Raw genomic sequence first — 25505 nt, 5'->3', positions numbered from 1 at the left:
AATGACAGCAGAACTACTCTGCTCTTCAAAAATTCTGGATCTTTTTTGTGATCAAGCCATTAGGGTTGATTAAACCACACTGGGTGTTTTTTTCCATTACGACATCGAGCTGCTGTAGCAGGATTTGCTGAGATGTGCCAAGAGCTGACAGCCATGGTCAGCAGTGACCCGTCTTTCACAACCCCAGCGAAGGCTGCCATGAAGGACTTAAAAAAAACCAAAGACAATCCGTCCAAGATCATTGTAGCTCTCTATATCTCTGGCTACCACACAGACAAAGACTTAGCATTTGTTAGATCAAGAGCCATCCATAGGGCTGTCAGGCATGCAGACCCTGTAGTTAGTGCACATCCAAAAGCAATGGAGAGACGAGGAGTATGACTCCCCAAGGCCACGACAAGACCTTACCATGTCCACACCCAATCATCCAAGAGGGTCCCCACAACAGCTCCCCGTTATGTAGCATTTTTCTACCAGAATTTAGTCCTCCGCATCCTAAATATTTAGGAGTGGTGGGCACCCATGGTGTCTGTGGAAGAGAGGCTTTATTCATTCAGTTTCCTCATTCCAGCTAAAAGCAGGTCACTGACGTGTTGAGCCAACCGAGAAATGCTATAATATGTGGTTTGCTTGCACCTTGAATTTATGGGTGAACTGTTGTGAAAATGTGCTCTGAAAATTAAATTCATATAGAAATTCTGTTCAACATCTGTTTTTGAATTTATTATGCAAGTTATTTTCATGTTTTGTTAAAAGATTCTAGCTATATGCAGTAGTAAGCTGTTCATGTTGTTTTTGCGTTATTGCACCATACTCATTACAATAATAACTTTTGTTATAATTATATACTAGAGCGTGTTTTTTTGTTTTTTTTTTGTGGCATAGACACCTTTATTAGCAGTAGACAGAGAGGAAACATGGGAGAGAGAGGGGGAGGTGACATGCAGCAAAGGACCTCCGGCCAGAATCGAACCGGGGTCGGCTGCGTTTTATGGTATGCGCTCTAACCACTCGACCACCCGCGCGCCCTAGAGCGTGTTTTAATGTGAAAAGTCTCGTAAAAAACTTGATCATTTGTTTTGACAAAATGTTTCATGTTATTACATGGTAACTTATGCTATTAAACATTCAATGTAATATTTGAAAATGTCTTTTTACAATGAAATGTTTATATAAAAACTGTCACATTAGGAAAAAATGTTACATTCAACTTTTATGCTATGATTTCGTACTATTTTACGTTATAGTATGAGACTGAGTACAAGTCTCATTATATGAGACATAATAAATCGTTTTGTTGTCCAGATATGCCTGGAAAAATTTAACTTGGCCATGAAAAACACTAGATAGAGTACCAAAACTGCATGCAACATAATGGCCTCTATATTTAATTTTGACATTTAAGACAGTCTCGGTGGAGTCTAAACACAGACTTGGTGTTGTAAATAGAATTATTTTTATCATTCAAGGACGTAATTGGAACTACACCGACTCCCTGTAACAATCTGTCCTAATTTTGCTAGACAAAACCGGGGACTAATGAGTGAGAACTATATACCTTGTGCAGTCCAGTTATTCGAATTGCATTTAGTCCTCGCTGCTCAGTTTTTGTGGACAACACGTGAAGAGTAATGCTTGCAGGCGATAACCACTGCAACGTTAAATGATTCCTGACAGAATTATTAACAGGTGGACCACCTTCATGATGTCAATGAATCGGAAGTGAAATACAGAATACACCTTGAAATGATGTCTTTATTAATAGGAGGAATAACTCATTCATTGCACTCCACAACCACATTGCGTTAATAGTTTTCCTGTGAAATCTGTTATTAAAGGTGTAGTACGAAAAACATTAAGCAAAATGTCATAAAGCGACTGTATTTAGAAACCTCCCCATAAACAAAACTAAACCATGTGACTGGCAAAATGTTTTAAGTCAACTCTGAAAAAGAATTTAATACTGAAAGTAGATAACACAGGACAAAACGTCTTCCCAATATGAGAAATCACAGTATTTTGCAATAAGTACTTTTGGTTACTCGTACTCGGCAAAAAGGTACCAATTTGTGACATATGGCAAGACAATGCAGTTTAATGTAAAAAAAAAAAAAAAAAAAAGAAAAAAGAAAAGAATGAAAAATAAAAAAAAGCTCAAATTTAAATAAACGCTTTGCTACCGACTGATCGCCAAACCTTTCCCACATTCTCAATCACATATTTACATCTATTCACTAGAATACAACACAAACCTAAATTTTAGAAAATGAAATGGTATGGGGAAAATTATTCATATTCGTCCATTTGGCTCATATTAACTCAATACAGTCAAGCATTAAGTGTGTGGATTTACAAAGGAGTGCTGTAGTCAAAAGTCTGAACATGGATTTTTGTTTTGTCCCAGTCAGTGTGCTTGGACATCTGCCGACCTGGAATTGTTTCTTGTCCTTGCCTTAGCTCAAAAAACAACTGCATGTCTGAGACTACAGTAAACTTAGTTGACCCCTGAGTTTCTAATGCAAAACTAGTGTATGAAATACCTCATTACAGTGTATCTTAGTGCAAGCCAGCAATATGCTTGATTAAACAGAGGTATATTAGATAGCACCCAAGCTGACAAGATTCCCCAGAATGGTTACTCTGCTGGCCGAATCACAACAAGCAGTATGGGAGGTGGTGTTTTGCTCTGCATCCTTGTGAAAACCAGCGGATCAAAATGCTTGAATTTGTATTACATCTATAAACATGTTTTTCATAGAAAATATAAATATCCCTGAATGAAACAGATTCACAGCATTTTCTCTCGAGGACTCCAGTGCTACTACCATAACGTGGCCATCAAGTGTCTTTAAGGTCTCCAGTTTACTCTCCGTCTGTAGTTCCAGCAGCTATGTCCTTTATTCGCTGTCGTGATAGATGACCGTACGTTTCCCCCGGTTCCGAGTGTTCACGCGCGACTTTCGCTGCGGTTTGCCGTACGTCTCGTCGCTGTCCTCCTCCTCTGAGGCAGACCGTCTGCGGCGCTGCCTGAGCTGGCGGCCGGCAGTTCTTTCACCGATCGCAGACCGTCTGTGACTTCTCCTCTTTGGACTGCTGTGGGACCCTGAGCTGGCCAACGAGTTTTCGGATGCTGAAGACGACTGCTCGCGCTCAGAGTAAGAACTGTGATTGCTGCTGCTGTAGCTTTCCTTCCGTTTGTGTTTTGGCCTCCTTGCGTTCTTCTTCGTCGCACTCCTGGAACGACCAGTATCTTCCTCCTCTTCCTCCTCGCTGGAATCGGATTGGGAAGAGTTGTCTTCCTCGTTGCTGTTACCATCCGCTTGTTTGGATTCCATTTTGGGACGCTTTGAAGAGCCTGATGGGCTTTTCTTATTGTTCTTGGACACTGGCTCCTTCTCTCCACCCTCCTCCGCATCATCAGAGTCTGAGGTGTAAATACGTTTTCTCTTGGAAGACAGCTGATTCCTGGCTTCATTTGGAGAGGTTCTCTTAGACTCTCTCTTATTATTCCTGTCTTCCCTCGACGCTGTGGCTGTTCTGTTACCATTTCTCTGTTTACCCTGGCTTGCAGAGGCAGAGTCTTCCTCAGAGTTGTCACTGATGTATTTCTTTTTTGGTAGCGCTCTGAGGTTCAGGCGTCTATTTGACGCGTTGTCTGAATTATCTGTCTCTTCATCTGACGAGCCAGTGGAGCGTTTCCTCCTTGATTTTCTCTTGGGTTTGTATTCCTGCTCAGAACTCTCTGAAGCCGAGGTGCCATCAAGAGGCCGCTTAGATTTACTCTTGTTTCTCGTTGGCCTCTTAGACTTAGACTCCGCCTCAAATTCCTCACTGGAGTGATTGCTTTCTACATCGCGTTCTTCATCTTTTTTCAGTTTTTTCTTGCGTGGGCTGGATCTCTTTGGAGAATCACTGAGTTCCTCGGATTCTGCACCATCCAGTTTATTAGTTGAGGCAGATTTTTGTTTGTCTTGGCTTTTTGACGATGACACTTTGCTCTTTTTCTTAGAGTCCTTGTGGATGGCTTCTTCCACATTTCTTCCGTTTTGGTGTGGGTGTTTCTGAGACCTGTGGTCTTTGTCCTCTTCATCTGAGCTTACAGGAGGTTTGTGTCGTGTGGTCCTGCGTTCAGTGTCCTCTACCTCCTCCTCTTCCTCCTCACTTGTGATCCTCTTTTTCCTGGCTGAAGTGGTTGGCGTGCTTCTGGAGGGTTTCTTAGACACAACCTCCTGTTCCTCCTCCTCCTCCTCGTCCTCCTCTTCTGCCTCTCCAGAACTCTCCTCTGCAGCTTCCTCTTCCTCAGAGTTGCTGTCGGACTTCTGATGTTTTGCGCTGTGTCCGTTCACACGGGACAAAGTATCTGCAGGAGAAAGGAGGAAAAAGAAATCCAAGTGATGAGAGCAGGATCCAAGGATCCAACACAGCATATTTTGAGACACAGATCAAGGTTAATTGCTGTTCTATAATGAGAACTAGTCCGCTTTACAGAAGCTTGCAGGCAATAACTTAACACATGTCCCTAAAACTTTTAGTCTCTTAAAATTTTATATTTTTATATATATATATATATATATATATATATATATATATATATATATATATATATATATATATATATATATATATATATATATATATATATATATATATATATATATATATATATATATATATATATATATATATATATATATACACACACACACACACATTCAAGCACTTTCAAGGACTCCTGATTTATGACAACATTTCATGACAAAATGTCACATTTGCATTTAAAAAGCTATGAAAAGCGAATGTTTGACATTTTAACAAGAAAAATTACAAATCATTAATTGATTATTAAAATAGTTGGCCATTTTCTTTCGATCCACTAATTGATTGACTGACTAATCAGTGCAACTCCATCTAAAAGTGACTGATGAGGACATTTCTCACCATTTCCCTTTGTCTTAGCAGCTTGTCTTTTTGTCCTCTGTTTGTTGGACTTTGTGTCTCCATTCTGACGATTCTGAGTGGAGGATGAAGCGTCACTGTTGTTGCCCTCCTCCTCCTCCTCCTCTTCTGATTCCCCACCTGATTCCTTTGCTCTCCGGGAAGCTAAAAACACAAACAAGGGCAGCATTGAGCAAATAATCTATCTGATAAGCTCCAAGCTAAAACACAGAAATGCAAGATTTGCACTGTATTAGAATGAAGTCAAAGCACAGTTACAAGATCTGACATCGGTGTATCTGTGTGTTTTCGGTCTCTCTAAAATTTAGGATTGTATGACAAAAAGGATTAATAAAAGCATTGTTGCCCACCCCGTGTTGAAGGCTCTTCATCAGAATCTGAGCTGCTCTGAATCACTGCAGTGCGTTTGCTGGCCCGGATCGGGTGGCGGAGGCGGCTGCTGCTCCTTGTTGGCCTTTCCTCCTCTTCCTCCTCCACCTCATAGTCTTCATCTGAAGCTTCAAGGAGTTTCATCTTATTCACAGCCGCCCTCGCTGTCTTTCTCTTGAGCGACCTGCGCACTGTTATTTCCTCTTCCTCTTCCCTGTCAGAGCCCTCGGTTGTGGCTCCGTCAGAGTCGTGGTGGTGACGTCTCTCCCTGCGAGACGACCTGCTGCCGTGACCATTCACCTCTGGTCTGTCTTCTGGAAAAAAAAAAGAAAAAAAAGGATGATTAACATGTTGTCTGGTGGATTTTTTGAAAATCCCTGGGCTTGTCAGTGGCGTTACCTGTGCGCTTCCTGTCTGCACCAGTGCTGTTTCTGGTCAGCCGCGTGCTCCTGTTGTTTTTACTCCTGCTTGGGTAGCGACGACCTGAGGAATGGGAGGACATCTCTCCATCCTCTCGATCTTCTCCTTCACTCTCCGATTCCTCCTCTTCTTCATCCTCTTCCTCACTATCGCTCTCTGCAACTGGCAACAATAACATATCTGACGTTATGGGTTTTGTTTTTTAAAATTACACAGCTTAAGGACTTCAAACTTCAATGACTTTTTCTGATTACAAGGCCGACTTTAATGAGGTGTGATATTTAAAAACTGGGTATTTACCAGGAAATACTCCTCACCTTTTTTCCTCTGCTTGGCATGTTTGCTTCTTGTAACTCTTGCTTTCTGTCTGAGTTGATGGTGCCTTGATGAACCTGGGCGTTTCTCCTCCTCTGACTCGCTCAGCTCACTCTCACTCTCCGACTCTGAAATAAGAGATATTCACATTACATATTATTCATTTGGCAGATATTGGCAAGTGCAGTCAAACCTGAAAAGGAGCCAGAGCTTGATGACATCAAGAGCTGGAAATGCAACCCCCTCCTATATAAACAGCTAAAAATGTGTTAGAGAACGCCACAGTTGTCTTTTCTTAAGAGGCAAGATGGAAGCTAGCAAGGGGCTGTTGAGGTGCAGTCTGAATAGGTGTTAAAGCTTGTGGCCAAAAATGTCCACTACTGTGGGGAGAGAGAGAATTTGGCAAGATTGACATTTTGATCAATACAGTGACATTACAGGCTCTATTTCCATCATTACAAGTAGTGTAAGTCAAATCTAAGACTGTGTTGGCAGTAATTGCAGACTTTACAAGTTACTAAACTTCTTACTAAACAATACCCGTCTAGGTTAATTTAATTAAACATGTTTTGAAAAGTAAAGCTTCACTTATACAACTTCACATCTTAGTTATGATTTTCAATAGGACTGCTGGTAGCAAAGTCTTCTACTGTCAAAGAAGCAACTCAAGCCATGTTTCCACAAATAGTACACAGAAGTCCAAGGACATTTTTCAAGGAACTTAAAGGTTCCAGCAGGCCATTGTATGTCTAAACACCTATGAAAATTAGGCAAACTGATCATGTTATGCTTAAAAAACATCAGCTGTTTTTACACAATATACAACAATGGACAATGGACAAGGACTAGACTTCACTGTCGGACCATCTGTTGTATGCTTTCTTCTATAATGCCATGTTCATGTACCAAAGCACAATAAATAAAAACAAAAACTGGTCCATTTATGCAGATTGTAAACAAATGGTGGCTGAAATAAATATAGAGTGCAGGACCAATCAGAAATGTTTAGCGCTTCAAGAACACCCCCAAGTTCCTTTACATTTGGATGGTACCATTCCCCAAGCAGGGACTTTTTGGGAGGCAAGATACTGTGCCCAAAACACAATTTGGACCCTGGTCTAAATTACCCTGGGGACGCGATGAGTTAATCAAAAGGTTTCTAGTTCCTGTGGTGGAAACAGAGCTTACGAGGCAAAATGTGTTTTGTACCTGGAGTTGATGAAGCAGCTTTGGAGTCGTCCTCTGAGGAGCTGTGACCTGAGCTGCTTCTTCGACTCCTCCTGGCTCTCTCAGGAACAGACACTTTGGCTGAGGTAGATTTGGTCACTGACGTCGACTCCACTTTTTCCTGAGTTTTTACAGCAGCTCTCTTTTGACTTGAGAAAAGAAGAATTTCATCAGACATTAACATGGACAGGTTATGTCAAATGTGCCCTCAATATCCCCAAATGACCTGCTCTGACTGCTTGAACCAATGAAATCAGGTTATTGTTTAGCACTTGCACCAAGAAAGTATTGTTTGTAAGAGTATTTTAAGCGTGAATGTATGAATCTATGATTCATCAAAGCACAAAACTTGTTCTTCCTGTTCTCAAGCAGACAACATGACAAAACACATAACTCAAACAAACCTTGATGAGGCGGAGGGTTGATCCTGCTGCTGCATTTTTTTGCGGAACCTTTGACTGCGGCGGAGCCTGTCACTGCTCTTCACAGCAGTTTTGTATTCTGATGCGATTGTTCTGATTTGCTCCTCGAAGAAGGCTGAGAGCCGCAACGTCATACTGTAAATCTAGAATGGGACAGAAAATAATAGTCAGAAGAACTCAAACAAAAACTCAAAATATACTTATATGACTTAATAAATCAATAGAATATCTAAACCCAAAGCAGATTTTATTAGATGATCTCCACCCGCAACATTTAGCATCCTAAATTACCCTACCTTGGAGCGTTTATTGGGTGTGTAGGCTTTAGCGTTGGCAAATATTAGCCTGGTGTCTTTGCACAGCTCTATGGGGTTTTCATAGCCATCATTCCCAAGCTTCCTTCTCACAGAGCCAAAGTCCATTGGTGTATCAATGATGTCATGGTAGTCCTGGGAACGAACACACGCGCACGCGACAAAATTTAGACACGATCTTTACCCAAAACACTGATACACACGAGTAAAGTATAACTTGTTAACAGCATGCTGTGGTATACTGTTTTGACTTACTGGATAGTTCTGAGGATCCACAGGCTGTCTGAAAGGTTCTGAGTCCTCACACTCAAATATGTAGTTGATAAGAGTCTTGCATTGTTCCTTCCAGGCGTCCCTGTCTGGCAGCACCTCTACAGAGCGCTGCAAATATCGTAGAGATCATCATGACGAGAGCTGCTATTAAATCATTGATCTGCTAACCAATTCTCATCCATCATGCACCAGATTTACAGTACTGATGAACCTTACACACGATTAAAACCGCAAAACATCTGGTAAATCTTTATTTGGATTATTTATAAACTGTATGTGAACAAGTCCTTGTATCTTTTTACCTGACGCAGTCTGTGTCCAGACGATGTTCCTGGTGCTTCGGTATCTTCCTCCTGAAGAAAGAAATCAAGTTTAGATTACCTACGTCTATTGCTGTACCAAAGTTAATTTTATTAACCTTCAAAGCTTCTCTTAAGGTTTTCGAATGAAGCTCATGAAATCCTCAAACTTAATAGTGTTCGAGTCGGAATAGATTTTCGTTATTGCAGTTATAGAAATAAATTTGTAGTGCTGTTAGATTGGTGCTATACTGTCCTGTTAACACAGCTGCTGCCTCCCTTCATGTGTGGAAAGTAGGAGAACAGTTTTTTGACTGTAGTGAAAATGTTTATGGAAGGTTAAATGCCAACAAATAGGATTTGAAGTAGAACATTTATTTTAATTAAAAGATCTTGTTAATTTTGGAAAAGATTACATCCATCTTCTTGTAATACATTTTCATTTTTGGCCTGTACAATTCTCTGAAGTTATTCGAAATGTTCTGATCGCACAAGTCAGAAACAATCCTACGCAGCCACCTCTGAATCGATTTCTACAAACAGTGATATTAGTGTAGCCTGATCTTGACCTGCAAATGTGCAGAAATATCAAGGTTAAACAGAATTAATAGACTGCTGTGCAACATTCAGACTATTTAGTATTTGAATGTCAACATTCAAACATTAATAAAGCTTTAAAATGGTACGGCCCTACATAAATGTAATCATAAATGACAACAGTGAAGGTGCCTGCAACCAGTAACGGAAAACAACCTTCCTATGACGTGTTCCTTGACATAGTCTCTTCTTTTTATCATCAATTGCACTCTATTATTTGCATGCATTTGCTGCTCAAACTAAGGTGTAGCAATTTGACAGCAGGACATGATAAATCAAACAAATATAGTAAATCAGCCAGACTTACCTCATCATCATCATCCATTTCTTCAACAGCATTGTAAATCTCCATAATATCTGTGCAAGCCGGATTACTGGGAAAGTAGGAAAAGGTGTCAATTTCGCGTGCAAGACAATTTATCTGTATAATACTGTGCCTGTAATTATCATGCGATCTAGCAATGGGTTTAATTTTGGGAAGCATGCTTGTCAGGACAAACAAATGAATGAAACGTACTTGACAAATTTCTGGAGGACATTTGTGATGATTTTTGCAGAGTGGGCAATCTTGCTCCTTGGCTCATTGAAAGTGCGGGCGTTATGTGCAATATACCTGACATCCCATATTAATGCTGAGAGGCGCCTGCGGATCACCAGAGGTGGGTTAATACACACAAACTGTACAAAACGTCAGATATTTGTTTGTCAGCAGCTGAAGACATTTCAAGGACAGAACTGGGTCAACAGTCAGGAGTGCAAATACTTCATGCTTTGACCTGCTTGCATTATCAGGTGGAAGGAGGAAAGTCTAACAGGACTGACCTGTAGAACCTGTTCATGAGTCGCAGTCTGATGGTGCCCAGGTCAGTGGGATAGGCGATCACAGTGCAGTAGGAGGGATACTGGACTAAGTCCACAGGACCAGAGAAGGGAGCTGTAATCTCTGTAGCAGAAACACAGGGGGAGGTGGGTTAGTATGACTGGGAATAGTTAAAGGAACCTACAGATGTGAGCGAATTATGAAGAGGGAGTGTGTGAGTACGAGCAAACAATAGAGAGTTAGAGAATGTCAATTTCTCTACACACCGACTGTGATGAGCTGGTCGATGCCAACAATGATGCGTTCACATTCCTCGTCCCTGCTCCTCTCCCCCCACTCCCCCTGCAGAGGCTTGTACATCAGCTCGCTCATCTCATCTGCCGTCACAGGGATACCACCCCCTTCTGTCTCTGGCTGCTCGGCTGCACAGCAAAGACAAACTTGTTAAATATGTATTAAAACCCTCTTTTGCCAATAGATTCTGAGAACTGTGTCAATGTGTGGATGTAACAGCAATAAGATAAGTAAAAAGTCTTCATTACCGTTATCTGGAATAGGCTCCACGTCCCAAGGACTCAGTTTCTCCGTTTCCCCATTGTCCCATCTGGTGATAGAAAGCATAAAAAAAAGTCAGCTATTAAACTTGTGTCAGTTAAACCTGTTTAACAAATCAAACATGTGACACTGTCATGCCTCTTAATAACCACCAGGGGTCAGACAGTAGGATATACTGTAGCCTATTTTAAGTACACCTCAATAAATTGAAGAATAAAGACTGAACATCAAACGTCAACCACAGTTTTGGGAAAGAAAGTGTTAACGTGGGCTTGTATTCACCCTTTGCTTTGAGAGGCGGATACCCCTACAGTGTCTGTCATAAATTTCACTTTACTTACTCACTCAAAGCAATGTGTCAAATATTGACGGTGGGACAATCCATATTTCCAAGGAACTAGCCAATATTTGACATTGGTCCTGACGCCACAATCACAGTATCTCCTGCCAACCCTTTCATGACAACATGTGATGTTTCCAACCTGACTTTGAAGCACTGGAAGAGACTGTCAGCGTACTCCGGCTGGTAGGGCTCCTGGCAGACGATGGTCCCAAACCACCAAGCATCGTCTATCACTGAGCGGAATCTGTCATCTGCACAGGAGGTGATGATCAATTTAGGAGAAGGATATAAAATCAACAGTATCTGTTTTTTGTAAGAGGCTGCACTGATGAATGGTTTGAAAGAGGATGGGTGTGAGCAACAATTAGAATCGGGTCTACTGCCAAGTAGGTTTCACATGTAAGAAATTTGCCTTAGGATTTTTGTGCATGACAAAAGACATAGTAAGAGAAACGAAAAAGCAAGTACTGCAAAAGCCAGGAATATAAATCTTCATATTTAACCCGCTATAGCCTCACTTAGATCAAAATCCCCTTTTCGAAGAGTGTCCAGGCAATGAGGGGGCTCATGTATACAATTTAATTTACAGTTAAATTCAATTTAAAAAAAAAAGGAAATATCACAAATACTTAAAATACTTCCATTTTTAAAATTAGAGCTGTGCAGTTTGTGTAGGAATGCACAAAATACTGACCGACAAGTGTGCAAACAAAACTTCTTTAATTGGTGCCTCGACAGAGTGATACAAAAAGGAAATCCTCACAGTGAAAAAGAGTAATTATTGGTTTGTCTGAAGTGTTGACAAAATGACAAATGTGTTCTGTGTAGATTTAGATTTTCAAATGATGAAAACAACAAAAATAATATCTAACAAGGTGCACAGACTCACTTGGTTGCCAGTTTCTTCGAAGAGCCTCATCGTAACTTTGCCTCAGAATGAGGAAATCAATCACATCTGGCATGTCATGATACCTGTTCAAGAAATCAGCGTAGCTTTAATGAGGGAGAACAATAAACACAGAGTTGTCGATGAATACATATAATTAAAAAAAAAAAACACAGCAAGACCAGCATTTCTGCCAGCATGGCAAAGCCACAAACATAGTCATCTTCTAAAGTCTAATGATGGACCTTGTTGACGGCAACCCAAAAATCAAATGTAGGCATTATGCCTATATTATACAGCTACATACCACCATCATAATCATTATGTTCATACACTGCATGTACTGTGCATTCAGCCAAAATAAGACTCTTTCATGTTGGGTTGCTTAAGGAAGTGAGAAATGCACCAATATCGAGTGTGTTTCTCAATAGAGGGCAAGTGAAGGAAGCAGAGCTGCTTACTTGACAGAAAACGACTTGTCTGTGATTTTGCCAGTGCCGTTGTCGATGAGAGTCAGCTTCAGACAGCAGAGTGTTGGAGGGCAGACTTCATACTTGATCCCAGTGATCTTCACAAATTCTTGGTCCTAGAAAATACACATTTCATTTTGATTAACACATTTGAAAACATTTACAATAAAATATGTTTTCAGTTTAGATTTTTGCCTACATATAAATGACCCCCCAAAAAAAACATTCTACCTATATTCAACATCAAAAAGTCTGAGAATTTTATAGATTATATTCCACTTCTTTGAAATTGTGTTATCTGTCATCTTTTATCTTTTTATTTGTCCTAGTCTTACCCGTAGTTGCATTTTCTTCCAGGGCTGTTTTTCTAAGTTGATGGGGTACAGATCACCCCGGCTCACGGCCTCAACGTACGCCTCGTGTCCCTGTCGAAAGTAGATCACCTGACAGACAGAAGAGTCAAAGAAGAGTCAAGGAAGAACTGAGTGGCATTAAGAGCATATTTTCCTACTAAAAAGTTAAATACAAAAATCTTTAAAACAAGCTGAAAACATGTTTTCTAATGGCTATGTAAAGTATGTCTCCTAAAGTCTAATGCACATACCTCATCGCCCATTTGAGGAACAAAGGGAGACTTCCTGGGAATGACATCAGTAATCCATGGTGAGGGTCTGAACTCGTTGGAGACTTCTCTGTTGATGGATGGTCTGGCCTTTGGACGCTGATTGCAAAGGTAAATCAAGTAAATGTTAACCGGTTTTAAGATATTTCTAAAATAAACAGTATGTACTATATTTGCAAAACGCACTCTGGGTGACTTGTTCTTTGCCTTCTTGGCCTTCTCTTTGCTTTTCTTGGCCGGCTTTTCCTCCTCGTCACTCTGCTGCTTTTCCTCCTCGTCCTCGTTCTCTTCATCGTCGTCTTCAGAGCTGCTGAGTCTGCGCTGCACTCGTTTGCGTGATGACAAGGGGGTGGAGGGCTGCAGGTTGATGCCAGCGTCTGCCGTCCAGTCTGAGTACTCGCTGGATGTGTGACTGTCCAATCAAAACCAGTTATGACTTTAAGTTTCATATGTGCAAACAGGCAACACAAAAGTTAATCAAATAACTTGTTTTAACCTGCTTGGGGTACCAGATGTGTGGGGGATTGCCACCTAAGACAACAAAAAGTTTGAACATCAAAGTCAATATTTCTTTCTATATCATAACACTGGTGATTTGGGAAAACCCTTTTATCTGGTACTCAAAACAAGTTCAAACAAATTTGAGGACTGACTCCTCAGTAGTTTGTGATAATTATAAAACTTTATACCTCGAGCTGTCACTATTCCACTCTTCCTCATCATTGGACGAATCCAGTTCACTGCCGTCCAATTCATTGTCCTGAACAAATTAAAAACCACAGGACCGTACTTAAAATTTCCCCCCCAAAAATCACATACGTAAATAAATAATAAAAACTACAGGTGCTTGTAAATGTGACATCACAGTCACAGCAAAGTCGAGATTGTGATACCTCAGTGTGTCCATCTGAGCTTGCAGTCTCCTCTCCCTCTTCACATGACAAGTCCATGAATTCCAGCCCTTCGCTGTGACCGTGTGCTCGCTTCGCAGTGGGAGTTTCATCATCTGAATCATCCTGATGGGACAGATGGAACTGACTCAACACAGGCGCAAAGATTTGTACAGAAATTGTGGATAAAACAAGAGAAAAAAAGGGGAAAAAAATAATAGCAGAAAAATGCTGATAATTATTTAAATGTAAAAAAAACAAAAACACAAGGGAAAACACATTCCTAAATGATTAAATCGTTTCATCCAAATTGCAAACAGAACAGTTCCTACACAGGTGAAAGTAAAATAAACCTACTCGGTTGTAGATAATGCGTCTCTTCTTTGCATTGTACAACGCCATCTCCTCGTCTCCTTTGGCTGTTCGAATGTTCTCCTGGTCCCTGAAAACAAATTTGCATAATGTCTAAGTCTAAAAAGGAACAGTAAGACACACCTGAGCCATAAGGACCTGTTACTTTTCTGTTAATGTCAATGAATACATTTTCAATGCCTAAGATCTAAAGATACTGTACAAGTAAACTACTGATACTGGACCTTTATTCTGTTGTTATTATAAATATAACCAGGTCAAAATTAATATTCAGTTTCCTTTCGATGTGTCAAATGTATTTGTTCACGAAACAAATGCTTCTAAAAACAATCTGGTGACTTTCTTGACTGAGTTTCAACAATGAACTAAAGCACTCAAACGGTACCTTTTTAAACATGTGTATTTTGATGTGAATAAAAAAAAAACTTTCAGTTGGGTATGATCTGATGTAAAATGGGACTGGGATTAAGATCCATTTCAATCTAGGTCTTATTAAACTATTACATTATTTAAATAATCAGTTGTGCTATGTGTAAACGGTGTCAGGTCTCTACCTGTAGGTGCTGGTTGCCAGTTCAGGCACCACCACCCTGCGTCTCCAGGCCTGCAGGTCTCTCTCAGTAGCCATCTGGCTGCGAGGTGCATTCTGATGCATCTGCCGGACGCCCTCCACTTGTCCGCTGCGGCGCAGACCCACATTAGGGGGCGACTGCACGTCTGCTCGATCATTTACAGACACTGATAATGAGGGTAAGAGAATAATATTACCGTTTAATACAGCAAATCACACAGCCGGCATCCAACAGCTCAATGAGGCAATATATCAGCTAAAGCAATCCAATACACTGGTGGTGTATTGATACCTCTGCGGGGTGTGCTTGGTGCAGGTGCCAAGGCTGGGCCCTGTGCCTCAGCTGGTGCTACCCCAGCTCCAGGCCTTGCCTCGGCCCCAGCCTGGCTCTGCCGGGCCTGCTGCTCCTGGAGATTTCTGATTGCCTCATCCAGGAGGCTGCTGCGTCTGATTGTGACCTCCTCGTGCTCTGCAGTCTGTTGGCTGATCACCTGCTCCACCACCTCGCCATCACCTGAAAATGTCATCAAACGGGGAGAACAAGAGCGTCAGTGGAGCTTGTCCAACTCTTACAGTTGGCTAGTTAGAAAATGATCAAGCTCATCATTGTAGCAGGGAAGATAAGGTTCAGATGTTCCTAAATTAAGTTGGCTGTTAAAGCAGAGAAACTGAATAAATGAGTCATGTATTAAATAAAACATTCTGCTCTCTAGCAAAAGGCTGATTATGGTCAAATGAAGGCCTGCGTCTGGTGGGTTGTATTCTTACTGGTGGCTACGTAGCCCAGCTGTGGAACCAGGTGTTCAGCAGCAATGTTCTCCCGACCAGGGACAAGACGCTGGTACCTGAAAATCAAGTGAAAAATTTTTAACCAAGATATTTCAAATGAAACACAGCAGACTGTAATTAGCTTTAAGTCAAACCAACACTAACCTCGCATTGAATCATACACATAAAAATTTTATTTAAAACAGGGACAAAATGACAATATGAAAGTAACTGCACCACTCTACCTGGTATTGCTAGTGGCCTAGGGCATTGAGAACTTGCATGGACTAATGATTCAAACATTTGACCCCTAAGTTAATGATTCAAAACTGTACTGCTGCTCTATAACAGAGAGAAGGTCGTGTCTACCTTGGTGGATGGGGGTTTCCATCCACGTCCACCAAGAAGGGCGGGGGCATGAGATGGGGCGCCTGCTGCGTCTGTTCGTCCAGCACAAAGCCATTGGTGTCTCGGATCAGTGGTCGGTAGTCTGTGTGAAAGAACACCTGGTCTGGAAGCTGTGTGGAGACCAGGAGGAAGATAAAAAAATGGTGTCACCCTGCTGCTTTTGTTGCATTCATGTTACGCGGGATTATTCAGACACACACTTATTTTTGGATGCATACCATACCATACTTTGAAAGTGTCAGACTTTAATGGCTATAATATAACAGCCAGTCTGTAAACTTGAATGGCTTTACTGTGATTTTCAAATCAGCAACAATGATGAATTGTTTGTGAAAACACTTGTATGTGCTTCTATCCTTGCCTTCTCATACGGCTTCGAACTGCCGAAGCCAAAGATGAGCAGATGGCCGTGAGAGTCTGTGCAGGCAAAACGTTGGCCATCCGGGGTGAATTTGCAGTCGAAAACGGCTCCATGACCCTGGCCCTCAATCTGGATGAGAAACACAAAATAACCACATGTACAGAAACATGTTAGGACACAAACACAAGTTTTCAACAATATTTCAATACTTGTTCTCAATGTGTATCCTTGTAGGCTTTTTGCCAATTCCCTACAAGACTTCAAAGTGGTACCAACTTTGGTAGAGCACAAGGATTTCTTACATGCTATCCTATTACACTCATTTACAGCTCTACCTTTTGTGCAAGGAGAACAATTACTACAGTTATTAGGCAGTCACACTTGTCAAACCACAAAAAAAATAAATGAGAGAATCAAAAAAATTCCTATAAAATGTTAAAGAGAAATGAGAGACAGCTCCAGGATGAACTACAATACCACCTTGCAGGTATATACCTCTGCACACCAGTTAAGTTTCAGTTCACACCTATGTCCGTCTGGACATACAACATAGCCTATGTAGTGACGACTTTGGCGGACTCTAATAAGTGTTTTTCTTGACGAAGACATCACGATATTGACCTGTATGATCCCAGTGAATAGTTTCCAGTGAAAAAAATAATGCTGTTGTCACTCAGAGACTATTTTTACAGAGAAGTACAGAGGACTGATAGTGAGCTTTGTACAACTGTGCAACGACAATAGCCTGAAGCTCGATGCTTGTGATGGACCACTGCTGTACGTCTATTAAAGTTCATTGAGACAAACAAAAAACAAAGCTGATTCTAATAGAACACGAAGAAGCTATATATTCTAAAACATGGACATGTTCAACTGTAAGATATTTGTGTTAAATGTTGTCATAGTTAATGTACGAAAATCTCCTCTGAAAATCTCCTCCTCCTTCTTTGTCATGTGTATCATGGAGGGTCTCTAAATAGAGTATGGTTTGTTCATCATGGAAGTACCATGTTCTGATTTTGAAGTGTCAGTGTACCATGTTAAAGTAGTGCTGTGTGTTTGTCCCTCGCTGCAGGTCCCAAATGAAGACGTTCCCATCGTGGCCGGCAGACAGGATGATGCGGGGGTCAAAGGGGTGCGGCTCCAGGACAAACACCTCGGCCTCATGGCCCTGAAAGCAATGTTCAGATTAGTTTATTAGTCAGTTGTGGAGGTTAAATGAGGTGGTTGTGATATCAACTACGCTCTATGTTTTACCAAAAGGAACAAAGAATGGTGCACAATTACTTTGAGGATATGTAGCAGCTGTCCTGTGTAGGAGTTCCACACTTTGAGGAGATGGTTGTTAACAGCCGTGATGACTGTATTATCATGACGATCCCACGCTACCATGGTGACTTTGGGTTTGAAGTAGCTTTCCTCTTCAGTCATTGTTTCAGCACTGACACGGGAAAAACTCAAATTAGAAAAATGCATGAACTTCACATGACCAGCTGCAACACTCAAAACATGCTGTCTAAGAGTGATACAGTTGATTCATTACTCAACACAAATGACAATAACTAGTTCTTTTTCCCTTTGTCTCCTGTTGCAATATGACTATTCCTACCTGTTTTACTGCCACAGCATTGTTCTTTTTCACTTTTACTTCGCTGACGAAGATCAACATGCTTGTAGTTTCACTTATGCTTAACTCAAGAAATGCTGATAATTCTCCACATAATCGAAATCTCTAATACTGACCAAACTTGGTGCATATAGTGCGATCTGTGACTTCTTCAGCAATATAAACGAAAAAGAACACCTATGTGATGCCAACTTGGCACACAGGACCGAACATGTGAAACGGTCCACATCTCGTCAAAAAAACCCAACATGAAGCCAAGCTAGCTCATTCTAACAGTTTCTTTTACTAGGTCACAGCCCTCTCACCTGCTTGTGAAGCAGCCGTTACGATTTAAACAATCTGAACAAATAAAACATGCGGGGAAATGGATCGCTCAGCTGGCATACAGGTACATGCTCTGACAGCTCTTTCATGCGGCCTAGAGACCAAATGATTGCGCTAATTTAGTGAATCTCCCAGTTGTTCTTTTTTTTTAAACCACCAATGGGAATGTCATTCTCTCACATCCTGTTGCTCATACGGTTCACATCCTTGTCTTTGTATTTCTTCCTGAGAAAGACTACATTTGTTGTCACATTCACACTGGTGGACCAACAACAAAGCGTTCCTTACCCTGGAAGAGTGGCAGACATGTTGAGCAAGATGCACCTCCACTGCTGTCGCTGATGGAGCTTCCAGATCCGCGCTGTCCCATCTCGACTTCCACTCACAAACCTGAGACAACAACAAACACATTACACCTTCACTGTACGCACTGTTGTATACAATTCAATGTAACTATTGTGAGAAATCGATGGTGAGCAAGTACAAAGATTTTACTTTACCTTTCACCTGAGTGGCAAAACTGAATGCTGTCAACTTTGTCCTGGAAGGAGAGCAGCAACATGGAGAATAATCAAATCGACAATCCAAGTTCAATATGTTCTCTGTCAAGGAACATGCTTCACAAAAAAGTTTGGCTTTTGATTGGAGCTCTCACCGTGTGCTCATGAAGCTCTGATACTTTCTCTGGACTCCCGCTTCCCACGAAATATATTCTGATGACATCATCTGTACTTCCTGTTGCCAGGAACATCCCCCCTGAAAAAAAGAAGACATTAAAAGTGTTTTAACACAAAATTCAGAAGACAATTTATACATCTGTATTAATAAGACACCACTCAAAACACATTTAGTAGTATGTGTACAGGTTATGTACATGTAGTAATTTTACATATCAGTCTATTTAAAATCGTATATTACCTGGGCTGAATGACGAGCACACAGTCTGAACTCCTGGCCTCGGGCGCTCTATGAATTTGTGTGGCCGATCACTTTAAGGACAGTAGAGAAAATGTTACATAATAATATAATTCACTAGATTTTACCAACAAGCTAGAAGTACATATCAAATCCTGCAATTTTGGGTGGGTGTTCTTAAACAGATTTAAAGATTGGCCTTGACCATTTGCTGACATCATTGAAAAACTTCTACAGGCTACATTTTTATGTCAAAACTCATTTGCTGCACATGGCAGCCTGTCAATGAAAGTTTCAGAGATTCCAACTTCATGATGACAGGAGTGATTAGAGTCAGGTCAGATGTTGAGTTAACATTCCTTTTTCAGATAAGGCTCACCTACATACCTTGAGAAAATGGAAATTGAATGCCGATTTTGATCAAGTCTGTCTTCATATCGTACAGATACTTTAACTTGGTTGCTTGAAATACAACTATATGCTTGCAAGTTCAGATATCACAGTAAGGCAGACTCTAAATGCAGCTTTATTAAGGAGCCGTATTACCAAAACAGTAGCAGGTATTGGAGCAGAAAAACAAAACAGTCCACCCTGTTCAGTTTGTCTTCCATCGTTTGCTTAAGGCCTGTAGCTGATTTCCATAAGAAGAGTTGCCATTCCCACCTGTCATTTACATAACAGCCTACAGTTTAGCATGTTAACTGTTTGTCAAAGCCCTGTCTCTTCAACTGACACTCAAACAAGTAAAACTATGTTATGCTCAAATATCAGCTGTTTACATTTGTAGATTTCTGGCCACATAACACACTCAACCTTGTATTTATTTGACCATACTGTTTTAAGAGCACTGCAAGTGAATATTTATGAATTGTCACCATTTCAAAACATGTGTAAATGGTCACCTAAAGTTGATGTTGTTGACGTCCCACTGCCAGAAGCAGACGGTAGCATCAGTTCCAGTGGACAGCATGTAACGTTTGGAGCCCTTGGCAAACGGTGAGAACTGAAAACACATGATGTTCACAGATCAAGTACCTGAATTACTCCTCCTTAATATTAATAAAAACAAGAAATGCATTCGATATGGGGGGTTAAGTACTGACACAATCCCCCTTTGCTGCCCTCACAAATAGTCAACGGACAAAAAAATCTATTTTCTTGAGTAGACTAAATGTCTGATTCAAGTGATGTCATGACATCAGCAATGACTGACTTGTGTAACACTGGAGCAGATGAGTTTTCTCAGTCTTCAGACCACTTGTCCTACTGAAATGGAAGGCAAACAACAGAGTACGGACAGCCATGGTAACCAAGAGGATGCTGCCATCCATGCAGCATCATGTGCATACTGCAATAACTGCTTTTATACTTAGCAGAGGCAAGTTGTCATAGTGATAAAGGGAAGATGCAATGAGGGCTGATGGAAACAGATTCTTTGGATAGAACAAACCTTTGCCAGAGCTCCAAACACCTCTTCTTTTTGTTTCATTTCAGGCAGTGTCAGTATGGAATAAACATGTACTGCCAGCCAAGGTTTTAAAGCCTCTGCTCCATTAATAACAGTACAATACAGTATATAAAATTAATCCAGAATAAGTAATGCCACCATATGTGAAAAGCAGAAAGAGATGCACAACGTACCAGAGTCACACATGTAAATTATGTTATCTTTTGATAAGCTTTAAAAAGAGTTGGACTGCAGACTTTCACAAAAACAATACTTGTAAGACCTACATTCTAACAATACTTTAACAATATGGAGGTGGATAACAATAAAGTACTCTCACAATGGAATAAAGAGAACTGCATGGCTGGAAACACTCACATCTGGTTCAAATAATGCCAAAATACTTTTGTTTAGAAAATAGAAACCTGCTTCATTTCATTTTTTAAGACAATAGAATACAAAGTCAGAGATCCCTTTACCTGTAGGGAGGTAATGGATCCACTGTGCCCCTGCAGCACAGCCACAGGGGCACAGGTACGAAGGCACCACACGCGGATGGTCTTGTCACAGCTTCCCGCAGCAATTAACGTGTTCTCGTAATTCACTGCCAAGTCTGTGATCTCTGCAGAGTGTCCTCGCAGCGTCGAATGAAGCCTTCCATCAAACGAAGACCAAATCTTCACCAAACAGTCATCTGAGCCCTGAGAAAAGAAAAATTAAGTATGTAGAGTCACAGTCAGGTGAGTGTCAACTTCGTAAGTGTTCTATATTTAAAATTCTCTATGTTCCCGCTGCGTTAATCAGTGTTATAAAGGCAAATGCAGAATTAAAACACTGTGATCATAGCACATAAAATAAGTAGGATTTCTTTTGGTAGTGGGACAAGTTCCATCTTACTGTGAAGATCCTGAGACCGGTGCGATCAAATGCGATACAGTACACTGCAGACAGATGCCCCAGGATCCGCCTATGCAGCCGCATGCGCTCATAGTTGCTGACAGGATTGATGGAGCTGAAGCGTTGTGCTCCCGTCAGCTCTCTCCCTCGAAGGACCTTCACTGTTGATGATAAGATGCCAATCATCAGAATGTAGGGGGGTAACCCAAAAAAAGTGGGCATAACATTTATTTACTCCAATATTGGCACGAGTGGTGGGACATTATCATCACAGGATGGATGTATATATATCAAAATACAAAAGGTTTTTTTTCAAGCCAAGCATGCAAGTCTTCCAATAAACCTTGTGCATCTTGACACAGCAGCAAATAAAGTCAGTTTCTAGCTCAGCTTGTCCGTCTCAACATGATTTATCTCTTGTTGTTTATAGACATCATGTCACATAAATTTAACAGCATGAAACACAAATGCCATCCTCAATTCAAAAGTGATCTGTAAATAATAACAATATCACTGCCGCTCTGAAGTCTGAAGCATCTGGTTTGTATCTGTTGCTATGGGAAACGACAAAATATCAGAGAAACAAGAACACCATCCATAAGGTTTTTATCTGCTTTGAGTTCTTAGTTTTAGTTTCAAGCATTTAATGAGGCCTATTTGTAGTGCATATCTTCTACAAAAGGTGGCCTTCAAAACCTCAATAGCATTTCTTTAAATCAACACAAAAATAAATCCAAGAGGCCTGAATGTGTGTTATTTACCCTGAGGTAGGACAAGTTTTTAAATAGAAAACATTGTTGAAAGCAGGCAGAACAAGAATGCTGCAGTGCACAGCAGATACATGCCTGTACAGCAGGGGCTAACAGGGATCCTCAAAAATCCTTAACAATCTGGTGCACAAAGTATTGAAAAATACAATAATTTGTGAAAAGCTTCAGATGAAATAATGAGATGCGATAAGTACAATTATCATGCTAATAACAACTAACACTGCAGTGTAACAGACTGCATCCACGCAGCCAATCTGGCTCAGTCGTGGCAGCGCACCAAATCGATATTTGACAACAACAGTCGGACAAAAGAGGAATACACAGTGAAGTAGAATATATATATATATATATATATATATATATATATATATATATATATATATATATATATATATATATATATATATATATATATATATATATATATATATATATATCAGTCCTTTAAAATTAAACGAGGATTTTACTTTTCTGTTTTCATTTTAACCAATCATTCCAATACATGTACGCACACACATTACATGCATGGTATGCATGGAGAGGCATTTGAAAAACCTTCAGAGCAATACCATGTACAGGTACCAATAATGGGCACATCAATTTGTCCATTTCACATTCTTTTTTTTTTTTTTAAAACACATAACAGAGGGATATTGAGTGAGGCCAGACCTACCTAAGGGTAGAGGTTTCTTGCAGTTTGAAGGCCTCTCTGGTGGTCTGCCCCGGTGAAGGGCTGCATATGATGAAGATTGAAACCGCACGTTGTCGCAGTCTGAAAAGCAAAACAAAAAGTTCACCGAATGATTGAGCTCTGTGTGGGAAAAGGATAGCATGAGCTCTGGTGAAGGCGTAAACCAAGAAACACTCCAAAGCTTTATATTATGCAGGACTCAATATTTCTCAGTGTGAGCAGCCTGTGTAACATCCAAAACAATGTACAGAGGAAAAAAACTGCCATTTCTGCCTCCAGACATACTCTGAGACACCTTAAAGATTATGTACCTTTTGCGGTCCTAAGCATTGACTGCTTTCCAGAACCAAGGAGAGAGTGTACCCCTGGGACACATGATGGCACCTCTTTGTCAAGAATTGGTCCAATCTGCCTACATATCCGTAGCAAATGGTCTGGTGCAATATGTCTGTTGGCTGCGACCTGTCAGGGCAAACAAAGCCTGAGTGGTGACATGGCAATGAATACAGATCACTGCTGAAACAAAGGCTAGGATCAACAACAGCTCTGGTAAGTGATTATGCGACTAAAATGCCAAACAAACATCTTAAATTTACAGATTTGAGGCTTTTCTGTTTTACATCATGGTATTAGGCCGATGGTCAAACAAGATGAGGAATATGAAGATGTTACCTGGAGATATGATTATGATATTTCGCTATTATCTAATATTTTTTATGGACTAAACAATGAATCATGATTATCAACAGATGATGAAATAATGACATCAGTCTTTAGCTGCCATTGTACAGATTATATGTATAACATACAGCATAAATTGCGGAATTTTACACATCATCCAATACATTTAAAATACTTTTTTCAAGGGGCTGCAGCCTGCCGAAACACTTTGGTGGAAATGTCTGACAGGCTAGTTGCTGCTTTCATGTGCTTCTCAACTCCTAGTCCAAGAGGCGTGGCTTCTTATGCAAAACTTTTCATTTTATGGACCAATCACAGCTCAGGTCACATGCAAAATAACGCAGAGACAGCGTCTCTCGGCCTCTGATTGGCTAGTGGAGCCGTCTCGACGTAGCAAGAAGCCGAACATCCCACCCTATCTGCAGTACAACAGTCGGTGCTAAATAATATTAAACCAAATCCAAATCGCATTTTCTGAGCGACCATACCTCGATTAACTTTGAAAATTAAAGTCAGAAGGACCGACTTGTGACCTTGTCAATCCTCCCAACTCAACAGAACCCAACAGCAGTCCCGCAGGAAAAAGAACAAAGACCGTAAACAAGAACGGAGCATGGACTCACAGTCCCCCTGTCACAAGACAATAACAAGCGCCGACAATGAACTTAACAGATATTTAAATCTCACCACATCTTCATATGTCCTCGGGTGCTCGTTCCCCAGCCAGTCCAATCTCCCGGGTAAGAGCTGTCGGAGACAGAGTTTGGTAAAGCGGAGTCACCACGGCGGAAAACAGCAGGCACACATTAAGCTAGTAAAAAACACCGGGTGATGTCAAACGAGTGAGACGTACAGAGGTATTAAAAGTCGACTGAGTGAGACAAGTTTTATCCCCAGACTCAGTCAACACCGACGGATAGCAGCTAGCAGTTAACAAGCAGCAGAGGCAGCGGGGATACACACCTGATATTCCTCTAGTTCACTCGCCAGGACCTGCAGTGGATTAAAAGAGGCGATTCGTTATCAGATGGCCACTATTAACTCTATTATCAACTAGCTAGTCAACTATTTTGAAATACAACACAGTGTGCCAGTCAAGGCACGCCAGCTCACCTCAGCCGCTCTCCGACATGGACCCGTTGTTAGAAAACGAGATATCAAGTAATAGAGCTCTGAAATTGAACAGTGAGGACATTAACCGTGAGAAAAAGCAGTTGGGGATTACCAATTAGCATGAGCGATATCGTTGGAAATTAAGCTATCAATTGGGTTTACTTCTGCAGCTTACCCGACTCAAGGAGCGAAATGTTCCGATTTTTGGCCATTGAATCGGCCGTGATTTGGAGAGGTGAAACAAATTTCAAGCTAACTTTATGACTACAGAGAATAGGATATATTTATTTAATTTCGGTAACACAGCTCTGACCCCCTCCACGGTTGCTCCCGCTTTCTATTCAGCCTGTTTGCAGTCGCCATTGGAAGGATGAGGCCTCAGCGATACGACTTACTTCCGCCACAGCGGAGTAACACAGGAAAAAGGGGGTGGGGAGGAGCACTTTCAACAAAAGACAAAAGTGAACGTTAGCATGTCGGATAGCAACATTTACATAATTTGTGTGTATCGCCAGGCATCCATACGATTCTAAGCTTACGTTTAAAAGATAAATACATGAGTAAATATATTATTTTATAAATACGCTGATCGCGGTAATCACACGGCCGCCCCCCTTTTACTGACCAAGGTCGTGAGTTCTGTACATGACGTCATAAAGTAATGGTTGCCAATTTGTTTTACCAATTTCTTGATTGACTTATTATTACTTTGTCAATTTGTATAGAAACAAAACAGTCTCCTTGTGAGGATAATGTACAATAATATCGTGTGTATACATATA

The 25505-nt window shown here is 40.8% G+C and overlaps 1 protein-coding gene across 2 annotated transcripts; it reads right to left on the bottom strand.

Annotated features, from left to right (window-relative positions):
• Positions 1-1735: 1735 nt before the first annotated feature.
• On the bottom strand, positions 1736-25200 carry brwd1 (bromodomain and WD repeat domain containing 1). 2 transcript variants are annotated; one of them, XM_030400271.1, is made up of 44 exons: positions 24899-25200; positions 24724-24782; positions 24574-24603; positions 24298-24357; positions 23241-23391; positions 22912-23010; positions 21469-21629; positions 21051-21272; positions 20027-20127; positions 19128-19198; positions 18865-18965; positions 18710-18750; positions 18498-18599; positions 17546-17699; positions 17295-17429; positions 16259-16387; positions 15859-16007; positions 15490-15566; positions 15014-15235; positions 14705-14888; positions 14136-14220; positions 13782-13904; positions 13578-13648; positions 13075-13300; positions 12871-12987; positions 12602-12709; positions 12258-12382; positions 11800-11903; positions 11050-11161; positions 10555-10616; positions 10279-10434; positions 10015-10135; positions 9710-9835; positions 9500-9566; positions 8599-8649; positions 8279-8404; positions 8006-8158; positions 7692-7852; positions 7270-7436; positions 6063-6188; positions 5725-5907; positions 5307-5639; positions 4939-5100; positions 1736-4360 (listed from the first exon to the last, which is right to left on the bottom strand). In XM_030400271.1, the coding sequence occupies exons 1-44, from the start codon at positions 24933-24935 to the stop codon at positions 2898-2900; spliced, it is 6813 nt and encodes a 2270-aa protein (XP_030256131.1). In that variant the 5' UTR covers positions 24936-25200; the 3' UTR covers positions 1736-2897. The 2 variants fall into 2 exon arrangements, with proteins under 2 accessions (XP_030256131.1, XP_030256139.1); XM_030400279.1 differs by having other exon boundaries at positions 11800-11882; positions 24899-25198.
• Positions 25201-25505: the final 305 nt, after the last annotated feature.

This window comes from Sparus aurata, chromosome 2 (genome assembly GCF_900880675.1).
Source record: "Sparus aurata chromosome 2, fSpaAur1.1, whole genome shotgun sequence".
Classification (NCBI taxonomy): Eukaryota; Metazoa; Chordata; class Actinopteri; order Spariformes; family Sparidae; genus Sparus; species Sparus aurata.
The sequence above is the reverse complement of the archived record's forward strand: the minus strand, read 5'-3'. Positions and strand labels throughout refer to the sequence as shown.